The sequence below is a fragment of the Artemia franciscana genome, chromosome 9 (genome assembly GCF_032884065.1).
Source record: "Artemia franciscana chromosome 9, ASM3288406v1, whole genome shotgun sequence".
Classification (NCBI taxonomy): Eukaryota; Metazoa; Arthropoda; class Branchiopoda; order Anostraca; family Artemiidae; genus Artemia; species Artemia franciscana.
The window spans coordinates 50,035,237-50,048,301 of record NC_088871.1 but is presented as its reverse complement, the minus strand read 5'-3'; the positions used below and the strand labels follow the sequence as shown (position 1 = coordinate 50,048,301).

The window sequence follows — 13,065 nt, the reverse complement described above, 5'->3', positions numbered from 1 at the left end:
CGCCTTTTCAAAGAAGAAAAACAAAACAATTATTTAAAGCAAACAAAATATCAATATCGTGCAAGTCACAGCAGAAAAAATGATAGATAACCTTTAAAATGTCTTTTAAACCAAAGGCAATTGAATAAAATAGAAGAATTTAAAAATATGATTAATTTATCCAAACGAACCTTATTTTGTCATTTTCCAAAAATGCATTTGAGATTTGGTTCTTCATTAAGTTCAGTTGTTTTTAATGCTATTAAAAAAATGTTAGAGTTAAGTTTTAGATAAAACTTTTATATTATTTTCGACTGTTTAACTTGAACCTATGCTCCACTATCTGCTCTAATTCTAACCGTCCTCAATACTAGAATTAGCTTCCGGAACGAGTAAAACTAACTTATGAAGACAGTCCAAAATCCTATTATGAAAATAATTATGATTGAATGATAAATAACTAACTAAAAACATATTAAAAAGTTATCTTCTAGATTTAAGGGTTCGCTACATCCTTCAACCAAATGAGAAAAGGTAGGCTACTGGCCCATATATACCTCCATACTGGACCACACACTAAATAATATGGTTTAATGTCTGAATTGTTTATTTTTTCTGAGTTGTTTCTCATAAACCAGTCCTATTTTTCCCTAAGTGTATTATAGAAAGGGTAAGCTGTTATTGTCTTTATCCCTGGTACTACTTCAAATTTCAAGCCAGTAAAACGAACACAAGACTTGATTGGCTTTTGTTATATGTACTGTTTAGCTAGTACAAAGAACAAAAAGTTTTTGAATCACAATATTTCTTAACATTAAACTTTTTTCTTCTCTGTGCTATAACAAATAGTTTTCATTTTCTAGTTACTAATATCACCTCAAGAAATAATCTTTGGGGAAGATGAGAACACTAACTTGAGAGGATCCACATTGTGTTCAGGAGATGGTGATTTGTGTACAGCTCTTGCTCAGTGCCAAACAGACTTTGGGACTGGGCTAGAAATTGCATTAGAACCTTGCACATTATCGGATGGTGTTTTTGGAATCTGCTGTCCGAAAGTGTCTATGGATGGTAAGACTTTTTTAAACTATGAATGTTTTCATGGTTGAGTTTCATGACAATCGTCAAACGCAGCAGCAACACAAAACGGGTATTTGAGTATTATAACCACCGCGAGGGAATCTCCTAAAAGGGGAATGTGTTACTAGGAGTCCTAGTAACACATTCCCTTTTGGGAAATGGGACCTTTCCTATTCCCTTCCATTTCTTCTTATTTTTATATATTTTTTAATATCTTCCAGTTTTGACGGGATACCCAATTGCTCCCTCCCCTCCTCGGTAGACATACATTCGTCGTTCTATATATTACAAAAAAAGTAGTTTATTCAAAAGAAAGCAAAAGGAGACTGCAAACTCGAGACAGGCAGAAATATCCTATACATGACTCCCCTATGTACCCTGCTCTTTCCGATAAATGTTAACTTATGCTTTATTGGGGAAATGATAGACATCTTTAACATAAAGAGCGGGGGAGGGAGCCATGAAAGGACAACTTTTTAAATACAGGATAATATTGGTTCATTGCAAGTAGTGACGTCATATGTTAACTTTATTTGAAAACTTGTTTTTTAACAGTTTTATATCTGTTTTGGCTAAATCAGTTTTATTTATATTATATTTGTATTGTCATGTTCTAAAAAAAGTATACATGTAATGGAAAATTCATTAAGAGAGCTTGTCGGGGGTGGGGAGGGGGCAAGTTCAAAATGACCACACTGATTTTTCAAATGTAATTGTTTGATTTACAACGGAAGGGGGCATCAGACAAATCTTGTTCCCAGGATTTAGTATCCCGCTACTTCCTCCATTTTTGTGCAGATTAGCAGATGTATGTTTTACCAAACAGTTCGCCGTAACGAAATGTATGTAAGAAGCGACCTGGCTCAATAGTAACAAGTACTCTAAAAAGACGAGATTTTGATATCAATAGATCAAACAGTTCGTGGTAACGAACTGTAGTAAGGAGCGACCCGGCTCAATAGTAACCAAAAAATTGAATTTTGATATCAATAGCTACATCAAAAGAATCGCATTTTAATGCTGATTTTAAATATATAAGTTTCATCAAGTTTAGTCTTACCCATCAAAAGTTACGAGCCTGAGAAAATTTGCCTTATTTAAGAAAATAGGAAGAAACACCCCCTAAAAGTCGTAGGATCTTAACGAAAATGACACCATCAGATTCAGCGTATCAGAGAACCCTACTATAGAAGTTTCAAGCTCCTATCTACAAAAATGTGGAATTTTGTATTTTTTGCCAGAAGACAAATCACGGGTGCGTGTTTATTTGTTTGTTTTTTTTTTTTGTTTTTTTTTTCTTTTCCCCAGGGGTCATCGTATCGACCAAGTGGTCGACTTGGAAATGAAAAGTTCTAGTACCCTTTTTAAGTGACCAAAAAAATTGGAGGGCATCTAGGCCCCCTCCCACGCTCATTTTTTTTCCAAAGTCAACGGATCAAAATTTTGAGATAGCCATTTTGTTCATCATAGTCGAAAACCATATTAACTATGTCTTTGGGGATTACTTACTCCCCCACAATCCCTGGGGGAGGGGCTGCAAGTTACAAACTTTGACCAGTGTTTACATATAGTAATGGTTATTGGGAAGTGTACAGACGTTTTCAGGGGGATTTTATTTTGTTTGGGGGTGGGGCTGAGGAGAGGGGGCTGTTTTGGAGGATCTTTCCTTGGAGGAATCTGTCATGGGGGAAGAAAAATTCAATGAAAAGGGCGCAGGGTTCTCTAGCATTACTATAAGAAAACAATGAAAAATAAACATGAAAACGTATTTTCAAATGAAAGGAAGAAGTAGCGTTGAAACTTAAAACGAACAGAGATAATTACGCATATGAGGGGTTCTAAAAATACTTTAGCATAAAGAGCGAGGTATTTAGGAGGAGATAAATACCTTGCTCTTTATGCTAAAGTATTTTTAGTAATTTCAACTATTTATTCTACGGCCTTTCTGATTCCGGGGTCATTCTTAAAGAATTGGGACAAAACTTACGATTTAGTGTAAAGAGCGAGGTATTAACGAGGGTACAAACCCCCTCGTATACATAATAAAAATATAAGGTTATGAAAGTTTGTTACGTAAGTTAATTCTTAAGTTACGTGTATTTTTTACTAATAAAAACGTTCATTAAAAATTAAAAGCTCTAGTTGCCTTTTTGAGTAACCAAAAACTGGAGGGCAACTAGGCCTCCTTCTCCACCCCTTATTTCTCAAAATCGTCTGATCAAAACTAAGAGAAAGCCATTTAGCCAAAAAAAGAATTAATATACAAGTTTCATTTTAATAATTTATGTGCGGAGAGCCAAAACCAAACATGCATTAATTCAAAAACGTTCAGAAATTAAATAAAAAAAAAAATTTTTTAGCTGAAAGTAAGGAGCGACATTAAAACTTAAAACGAGCAGAAATTACTCCGTATATGAAATGGGTTGTCCCCTCCGCAATCCCTCGCTCTTTACGCTGAAGTTTGACTCTTTGCCACAATTCTACTTTTTAAAACAATTAAAAGCTTTGGCGTAAAGAGCGAGGGATTGCGGAGGGGACAACATTTGCCAATGTCCGTGATTTGCACAAAATCCAAACAGATATGAACTGTCATCGGTGGATGCTAACGAACAACTGAGAAATTAAAGAAAAAAGTCATTCACTCAAACAACAGCAGCAAATGAATAAATTGGAGAACCAGGTCACCTGATTTCTGATTTTAACCATTGCATATCTTGCAGACACCCTTTGAGACCTAAGGGGTTGATGACGTATTTGATTATATGATTGGGGAATTTTTCTCGAATATTCCATAGCCTCCAGTTCGATACGACTATCCGATATGATAAAAAAAAGAGATCCGTGATCCGCAACCATTCTTTTTTGCATTCTCTTGAACCTTCCAGTTCTGGTAATGGGGCTTAAAATCTCTGGTAGAGAATTTTTAAATGTGTTGGACTTGAAGATAAAATTTTTACTAGGATTAAACCCCTCCCTCTTTTATTGGGCACTTATGCTTGCTTCTAAAATCAAGTAAATTCACATATTTGGAATCAGCATAAAAAGCAATTTTTTGGGTGTGTGAAGCTTCGGTTTTTATGGCACTTGGTATTAACCAAGTGACATATAATGATCGCAAATTCTGTCGGTCTGTCGGTCTTCCGGTCCCGGTTTTGCTACTTTAGGCACTTAACTTTGCTACTTAGGTAAGCTAGGGCGATGAAATTTGGCAGGCGTATCAGGAACCAGACCAAATTAAATTAAAAATTGTCGTTTCCCCGATTCGACCATCTGGGGGGAGGGGGGAGTTGGGGGACGGTTAAATCGGAAACATTCGAAAAAAAGGAGGTATTTTTAACTTACGAACGAGTGATTGGATCTTAAAGAAATTTAATTTTGGGACGGATATCGTGTCTTGGAGCTCTTACTTTAAATCCCGACCGGATTAGGTGACATTGGGGAAGTTGGGGTGGGGAAACCTAAAATCTTCGAAAACGCTTAGAGTGGATAAAACTTGGTGGAAAAAATATGCACATGTTCTAGATACGTAATTGACATAACCGAAACGGATCTCCTTGGGGGAGTTGGGGGAGGGTTAATTCTGAAAAATTAAACAATGATGTATTTTTAACTTATGAAAGAGTGATGGATCTTATTAAAATTTGATGTTTCGAAGGATATCGTGTCTCAGAGCTATAATTTTAAATCATGACCGTATCCGGTGACATTGGGGGAGTTTGGGGGGAGCCTAAAATCTTGGAAAACGCAAAGAGCCGAGGGATCGGGATGAAACTTGGTGGGGAAAATAATCACAAGTCCTAGATACGTGATTGACATAAATGGAACAGATCCGCTCTCTTTGGGGGAGTTGGGGGGGAAGGGTAAATTCTAAAACATTAAAAAAATGAGGTATTTTTAACTTACGAAGAAATGATAAGATCTTCATGAAATTTCATATTTAGGAGGATCTCGTAACTCAGATCTCTTATTTTTAATCCCAAACGGATCCAGTGTCATTGGAGGGGGGCGGAAATCTTGGAAAACGCTTAAAGCGGAGAGATCAGGATGAAACTTGGTGGGAAAAATAAGCACAAGTCCAAGATAAGTGACTGACATAACCGAACCGTATCTGCTCTCTTTTGTGGAGTTGGGGGGGGGGGGAGGAATTCGGAAAAACTAGAAAAAAATGTGGTATTTGTAACTTACCAACGGGTAATCTGATCTCAATGAAATTCGATATTTAGAAGGATCTTGTGCTTTAAAATTCCCATTTTAAATCCCGACCAAATCATGTGATATTCGGAGGAGTTGGAGGGGAAACTAGAGATCTTGGAAACCGAAAATATTGGAAAACGCTTAGAGTGGAGAGATCGGGATGAAACTTGATGGGAAGAATAAGAACAAGTTATAGATACGTGACTGACATAATTGGAACGGATCCGTTCTCTTTGGGGGATCTGCGGGTTGTTAATTTGGAAAAAAATAGAAACATTGAGCTATTTTTAACTTAAGAACAGGTGACCGGATCTTAATGAAATTTTATATTTTGAAGGAATTCATATCTCAGAGCTCTTATTCCAAATCCCGACCAGATCTGTTGAGATTGGAGGGAGTCGGAGGGGGAAACCGGAAATCTTGGAAGACGCTTATAAATGTCTTAGATTCGTGATTGACATAACCGGCCTGGATGCGCTCTCTTTGGGTGAGTTAGGGGGTGAGATTCAGTGTTTTGGCGAGTTTGGTGTTTCTGGACGTGCTAGGACGATAAAAATAGGTAGGTGTGTCAGGGAGCTGCACAAATTGACTTGATAAAGTTGTTTTCCCTGATTCGACCATCTGGGGGAGCTGAATGGAGAGGAAAAATTAGAAAAATTAAGGTATTTTTAACTTACGAGTGGGTGATCGGATCTATGGATTTTGACATTTAGAATGACCTCGTGACTCAGAGCTCTTTTTTTTAATCTCGACCGGCATTAAGCCTCTGATTTTCCTTTTAAAGCAATCTATTGATTCTTAAAATTTTGCTACAGCTCATGGAATATGAGCTCTTGGCTCTTGGATCTTCCGACCTCGTCACAAGTGCCATATGAGCTCTTGCCTCTTGTTTAGGGTGTCGGCTACCGTTGGATTACCGTTGATAATTTTGAAAGAGAGAAACACAAGGGTTCCTAAATAACCCAACCACCATCAGGTCATCCACCATAACTTAACGACCCTGGACTTGACTATCAAATAACTCAACTAACTTAAATTCAACCACCAAACAACTCAACCACCATCAATTCATTCACCGCATAGTTCACCACCTCATGACTCAACCGCCCTCAACTCAATCACCTCATAACTTAGATCTGTTCTAGTTTTTGTCTTTTGAAGGATTTTCGCATATTTATTTAAAAAAAGGATCAAAAACAAAATATTGCGATTGATGCCATTTTCTGAAGAGTAATACATGATTCAGACAGAGAAAAACGACTCCAGAGAGCAAAATCCGTTGAAGCATATTTATTTTTATGCCATTTCCCCATAAAATCTTTAAACATTGTAAATGTTTTATCGTCTAAATTTATTTAAGCTCCGATCTGAACACAAGCACTGGGGGACACACAATCAGTGGAAGAAAAGGATTCTACATTCCTAAAGTCAACAATATTCTTTTTTTGGGGGGGACTACAAAAATTTAAGGAAAAACACTTCTTTACGCGTATTTGTCCATTCAAATCATCTTTTTACCATTGCTTAGGAGCAAATACTATCAGGTATCTCACTTTGTTTTCTTCCCGAAGGTATGTTTGAACGTGCCTTGAAAGTCATTGATGCATTGAGCAACTATTTTATTCTGAGATTCTCTGGACCTGCTGTTGAGCGCTTTAGTATCAGGGCTGCCAAATTTTTTTTAAGGAGTGTGTCATATTTTTTCCGAAAATGTGCTTTTTGTGTCATCTCAGATTCCATAATGTGCCACAAAATGTGTCATATTTTTTGCTACAAGTGGTATCATATTTAATTGTCAAATCTTTATTTAGAGTTTTGAATACATAATCTTTTCCAAATCCGTTCAAAAAGGAGTAAACTGAACCTTAAACTATTATCTTGGGACCGAGACGTTTTTATGACGTCATGAAAGTAATAGGAACATTCGGTTAGATTAATGTTAAACACTATTTGTGTCTGGGCGGCCAACGAGGCAAGTTTACATTTATAAAAGTTTTATGGGAAAATCAATTTCCACATTAAATTAGAGACTTTTCGCAATGACTTCGTAATCGTAATCGGCTAAGCTTTAGTTGAAACCTTCGAAAATGGAAAAATACAAGACCACAGTAGGTGCGTTTGAGCTTTTTAGTTTGCGAGCATAAAACTTGTCCGAGACCTGAATTCAATCGAGAAGAAATTCGTAAAAATGAAGTATAACGCCTGAACACGCTTCTTTATGTTTGAACATGCTTTGTCACTACTTTTCTTCTCTTGTACAGTGTGTCACTTTGACTCGGCAATCGGATCTTAGTACCCAGCAAAAACAGTTCCAACTATCTGTCTATCAACTTGTCTGTGGTTCATTGGGCCCTCATTGAAGCTTAGCTTGAACCAACAATACTACTAAGCCGTCTTCCTTTCTTAATGGTTATAATCGTACTTCTAATTGACCTAGAGGCCGAGGAAAAATGTAAGCCAAAATCAATCGCATATTTGTACTACAAAATACAGATGAATATCAGATATATAAGCACTGAACAACTTGGTAAACTCTCACACACAAACCCCTCTCCCCCGAACTTCAAGTATATTCGACCCTGGCTATATCTAGGGCTCATTGGTCTCTTCTTCCTTCTCCTTGTACCAGGCCATAAAATTCTTCCGCATATCAGAAGGAATTTCGAAGTCGTGCGCGGTTACTGAGGTACGAGAGACCAGCTGCTTTGCATGTATCAGGGAGTCTATCGTGTCGAGAAGTAGACTGTTTCTGAGTTTCGTTTTTATATTTAATAGAACTGAAAATTTACGTTCTGCAGCTGCACTGGAATGCGGAAGAGCACACAGATTTAGCATGCAATGGGACAGCTCTTTGAACTGTGGCTTGCCTTGAGTATCTTTCATACTCAATAACGACTTCCAAAAGATCGAAGGACACATTTCAGTTCCCATGGTTCTGATAATCTCATCCCTGTGCTCACTCATCAACATCCACTGAGTCTCTATTACGTTCCTTGACCTTTCCGCTTAATCTTCATGTTTCCCAAGTAATCTGCTGAACCGACCAGTCAGTCCTACTAGAGTGTCAATTTTTCCGCTCAAAGCAGTCACTGGGTGACTGGGAGCTTTTAAAGTGGGATCAGAATGATCAATTAATTTCCTCATTTGTTTGATAACATCTACAAGGAAGTTCGGGCAGTTCAACCTAAACTGTTTGAGATCATTTGAGGATATCACATCCTTGTATTTAAGAACGTATATTTCGGTATTTGGACCAAAAGAAATCTTGGAAATTTCCTTGAAACAGCCTAAGATCATGGGTATGACAAAATCATCATCATTCTCTAAGATGTCAGTTTTGACAATAGACTTCATGGTTGCCCTTGAGCTGAAAAGGAGTTTGTGAATGCGAGTGTCACTGCTCTGGAACTCCAAATTCAAGCAATTGATCTTGTTGACCTTTTTCATCATTTTTAGGTGAAAGAAGGTAAGGTTAGAATGATGTTATCTTGTTTGGAAATAGAAGTATGTTCAGTTAGAAATTTTAAAATTATATTTATTTACTCAATATATAAGCCATTCAATTAGCTTTGGATAAAGCCTGGATAAAGGAGGAGGGTTTGGCGGCAGACTAGCAGCCTGCCCCTGGAAAAAAGATTTGCCATAGAACCGTCTAATTGAGAGCCAACATGATACCGACTATTCAACCTGCCGACGACTATGGACCGCCCCCGGACTCCTTGACGACGAACTCGGACCGCCCCCGGACACGATTTTTGAAAACGAATTGCGAAATTAAATTTGGTTTTTGGAACGTAAGGACCATGGTTCAACTTTCTAAAACAGAACAGGTTGTGAATGAGATGGACAATTATGGCCTTGACATCCTAGCTCTGTCGGAAGTCCGTTGGACTGGTGCAGGTAGCCAAACCCTCAAGAAGGGATCCACAATCCTGCACAGTGGCACAGAAAAAAAGAAAGAAGCAGGCGTCGCCATAATGCTGTCGAAATCTGCGTCCAGAGCCCTAACGAAATGGACGCCTATAAATGAGAGGATCATCGTGGCACGGTACACAGGTCGCCAAGCTAAGTTAACAGTAGTCGCATGTTACGCACCAACTAATGAGGCAGACGATACCACAAAAGATAACTTCTACAACACCCTACAAGCTTTCGCCAAGGATATCCCCAGCCACGATCTCGTCTGCTTTGTTGGTGACTTCAACGCCAAGGTGGGGAGCGACAAGTCCTATTGTCCTGAGGTTCTTGGGAGCCAAGGCCTCGGCGAAATAAATGAGAATGGGATACTGTGAGTTGACTTCGCACTAACAAATGACTTTATCATCGGAGGAACCCAGTTTCAGCATAAAACTATCCACAAATACTCATGGAACTCGCCTGATGGTCGAACCCACAACCAGATTGACCATATCTTGATCAACAAAAAGTGGAAGTCAAGCCTTCAAGATGTAAGAGCCTACAGAGGAGCCGACGTAGCCTCAGACCACGCCTTGATGATTGCAAAGCTGTCCCTCAAACTGAAAGCCACAAAAAAATCCCAAACCAAAGAGAAACCTGCCTACGACTCTGAAAAGCTCTCAAACGCAGCAGTTCGTCATAGGTTCAACATACAGCTTACAAACAGGTTTGAGAGCTTGGCCCTAGATTTGGATAGAGAAGCCACTGTGGAGACAACCTGGGCCACCCTAAAAGAAGCCTACAACCAGACAGCAATAAAAACAATTGGGCACAAAAAAAGACCCAAAGACGAGTGGTTATCCGATAAGACATGGACCCTTATCGAAGAGTGTCAGAAACTAAAACAACGTCTTCTAAATGATGGAGATAACAGCGACACAGTCTTGAGTAACCAGCTGTATCGATACCAAGACAAGCTGGTGAAAAAGAGCGCAAGAAGAGATAAACGGAACTTTCTAGAACAAAAGGCAGCTATGGCAGAAGAAGCGGCCAAGCGCGGCGATTCCAGAGTCGTCTATAAAATCACCAATGAAATCATCGGGAAACGTCGCAACCTAAATGGACCAGTAAAAGACGGAAACGGGAAGACAGTCACAGCCCCCGATGAAATCTCTGAAGTTTGGGCCCAACACTTCGAGAAAGTTCTCAACCGACCTAGTCCTCCGAACACAGCAGATATCCCCACAACCCCTTTCCTGGAACTTCAAATCAATACGGAAGAACCGTCAACCGAAGAACTGGTACAAGCCGCTCGCAAACTGAAGAACGGCAGAGCACCAGGAAGCGACAGGATATCAGCAGAAATGATTAAAGCCTCTTTAGGCGCTTGCATAACTGTGTGGATCACATTCTTTGCATGTATATGGAAATCGGAGAAAGTCCCCGAAGAATGGAGAAAAAGCACACTCATCAAGCTTTTTAAGAAAGGAGATGCAGCAAAATGCGATAACTGGAGGGACATCAGTCTCCTTTCTATCCCGGGGAAACTATTCTCACAGATAATCCTTCGTCGCATCCAGACAGCCTTAGATAAGCACTTGCGAGACGAGCAACATGGCTTCCGCCCATCCCGCTCCTGCTCCGACCTTATATATGTCCTACGCATGATGATCGAGGAATGCAATGAATGGAGGCAAAAGATGTACCTTGTCTTTGCGGATTTCGAAAAAGCCTTCGATTCAATACACCGAGATTCGCTGTGGAATATCCTCCGATATTACGGCATTCCAGAAAAACTTGTATCCTTGATCATTGCCCTATATGAAAACACCGAGTGCTGCGTTCGGACCCACGAAGGAAATACAAGGTATTTCCATATCATGTCTGGTGTCAAACAGGGGTGTGTCCTCTCCCCCTTGCTTTTTGTCCTTGTAATCGATTATGTGCTCCGAGACTGCACGGGGTTTGGTATCCAAATCTGCGACAACAAACGACTAGCAGATCTTGATTTCGCCGACGACATCACCCTGATGGAAGCAAACAAGGAAAGGCTCCAGGATCTTCTCGAAGTAATCCGAGAGAAAGCGAGTCTTTTGGGACTAAAGATCAACTCGGACAAAACAAAAAGCATGGCAACGAGCGACTCACCACTGGGCTTAAAGTGCGGGGACAATACAGTAGAGCAGGTAGTGGATTTTAGATACCTTGGAAGTACAGTCGAACGAACTGGATCCAGCGAAAAGGAGGTGCAGTCTAGGATTGGACAAGCCAGTGGAGCTTTTAATCGACTAAAGCCAGTGTGGCGATCGAAAAAGTACTCCCTGAAACTGAAAATGAGGCTGTTCAACAGTAACGTCATCTCCGCCCTCCTTTATAGCTGTGAATGTTGGAAACTAAACCAACACCAAGAAAAGAGGATTCTTGCCTTCGAGAACAACTGTCTTCGCAGAATACTGAACATTAACTGGAGAGACCACATAACCAACCAGACTGTTCGGTCTATCTCGCGCCAGCCCCTGGTAACAGATGTCATACGCCAACGAAGATGGCGCTACCTGGGGCATGTTATCCGTATGGCGGGAGATAGACTCCCCAGAACTGTACTGGAGTGGCAACCAGAGGGAACCCGAAGAAGAGGGAAGCCGAAGAATACACTTCGTCGTACGTACAAGCGGGACCTAAAACACATCAATGCGATAGTCCAAACCCAGTGGGAAGACGTCTGGGCAGCAGCACATATGAGGGACGACTGGCGGCTCTTTTTGGATGCCCTGGGTGCCTCTGGCGGCACAGGAGGAACTAAGGTCTAAATTAGCTTTAATCTAGCATTTTTTTCATATTTATTGGTGCCTTTTTAAGCCAGATGGATTATTTGGATGGAAAGACTTCTTTGGAAATTTTTCATCTTGTCCGAGGTGGGATACCCCTCCTGCACTTTTAAAAATGTGAGTTGCTGCTTATGTATACAGCTTTGGTAAACTGCACGCTGTTTACTTTTTACTATAAAGTACGTACCAGTTGGCTACATCACATACTCAATCAAGCAGCCAATTAGGTTCAGATATTCAACGTGCATTTTGATTTGAAATTTCCACCTATGGCTGTTTTCTTCTCGTGGTTTAAATTTTAATTATGGTGATGACATCTGTCCTGTATTCCGCACTGTTTGTGTACTACTGCCACCGTTAGGTAGCGCTATTCCCCTCTGTTAATTTGTAGCTTTCTGGAGGTAGAAAACTGAAATTTTACTTTTCTTTTATTACCATTTAAAAAACAAGACTTGGATGACCAAATTGTGTCATTTTTTTTTTCATTTTCGTCGATTGTGTCATTTTTTACCGAAAAATGTGTCATTTGCGTCGATTGTGTCATCATTTCGACCGAATGTGCCATTGTGTCACGCAACATCGAATTGTGTCATTTTGACACAAAATGTGTCAATTTGGCAGCCTAGTTTAGTATGCCACCAGACGTTGAACAGTAATGTCACGCTTTAGTCCATCAAAGAACTTCTATTAAGGGCGTTGTGGAAACCCTCCGTTGAATTCGTAGACTAAGAATCGTAGTTTTTGCCAAGCAACTCAATGCACTTTCAGTGTGGTTCCATAGGACTGGTAAAAATCTTGGCAATGCAAACCCTTGATTTGTCTATTGAAAGCCATGAAAGTAGGTATCATTGAAATAGCTCAAGAGAGAATTGTAATTATCACCTTGGGGAAATGACCACAGAGTTCATCAAACACTTTCAATATCTTGAACAAAATCGAACAAAAGCTAAGGCCGAGATGCTTTCGGCGAGGATATTAAAATTGGGTCATTATCGAACTCTTGCTTGAGGCTGAGCGATTGTAATTTTCTGTGAAAATATTTCAAAATCTGTGAAAATTCTAAGTCTGTCAGAATTTTAGTGACTTT

General features: G+C 39.6%; 1 protein-coding gene across 1 annotated transcript in view; it reads left to right on the top strand.

Annotated features, from left to right (window-relative positions):
* LOC136031518 (peroxidase-like) overlaps nt 1–13,065 on the top strand; it is a 104,161-nt gene that overhangs the window by 16,698 nt on the left and 74,398 nt on the right. Inside the window, exon 2 of the mRNA XM_065711188.1 lies at nt 843–1,050. Within this exon, the coding sequence (XP_065567260.1) occupies nt 843–1,050 (208 nt within the window). The remainder of the gene's footprint in view (nt 1–842; nt 1,051–13,065) is intronic.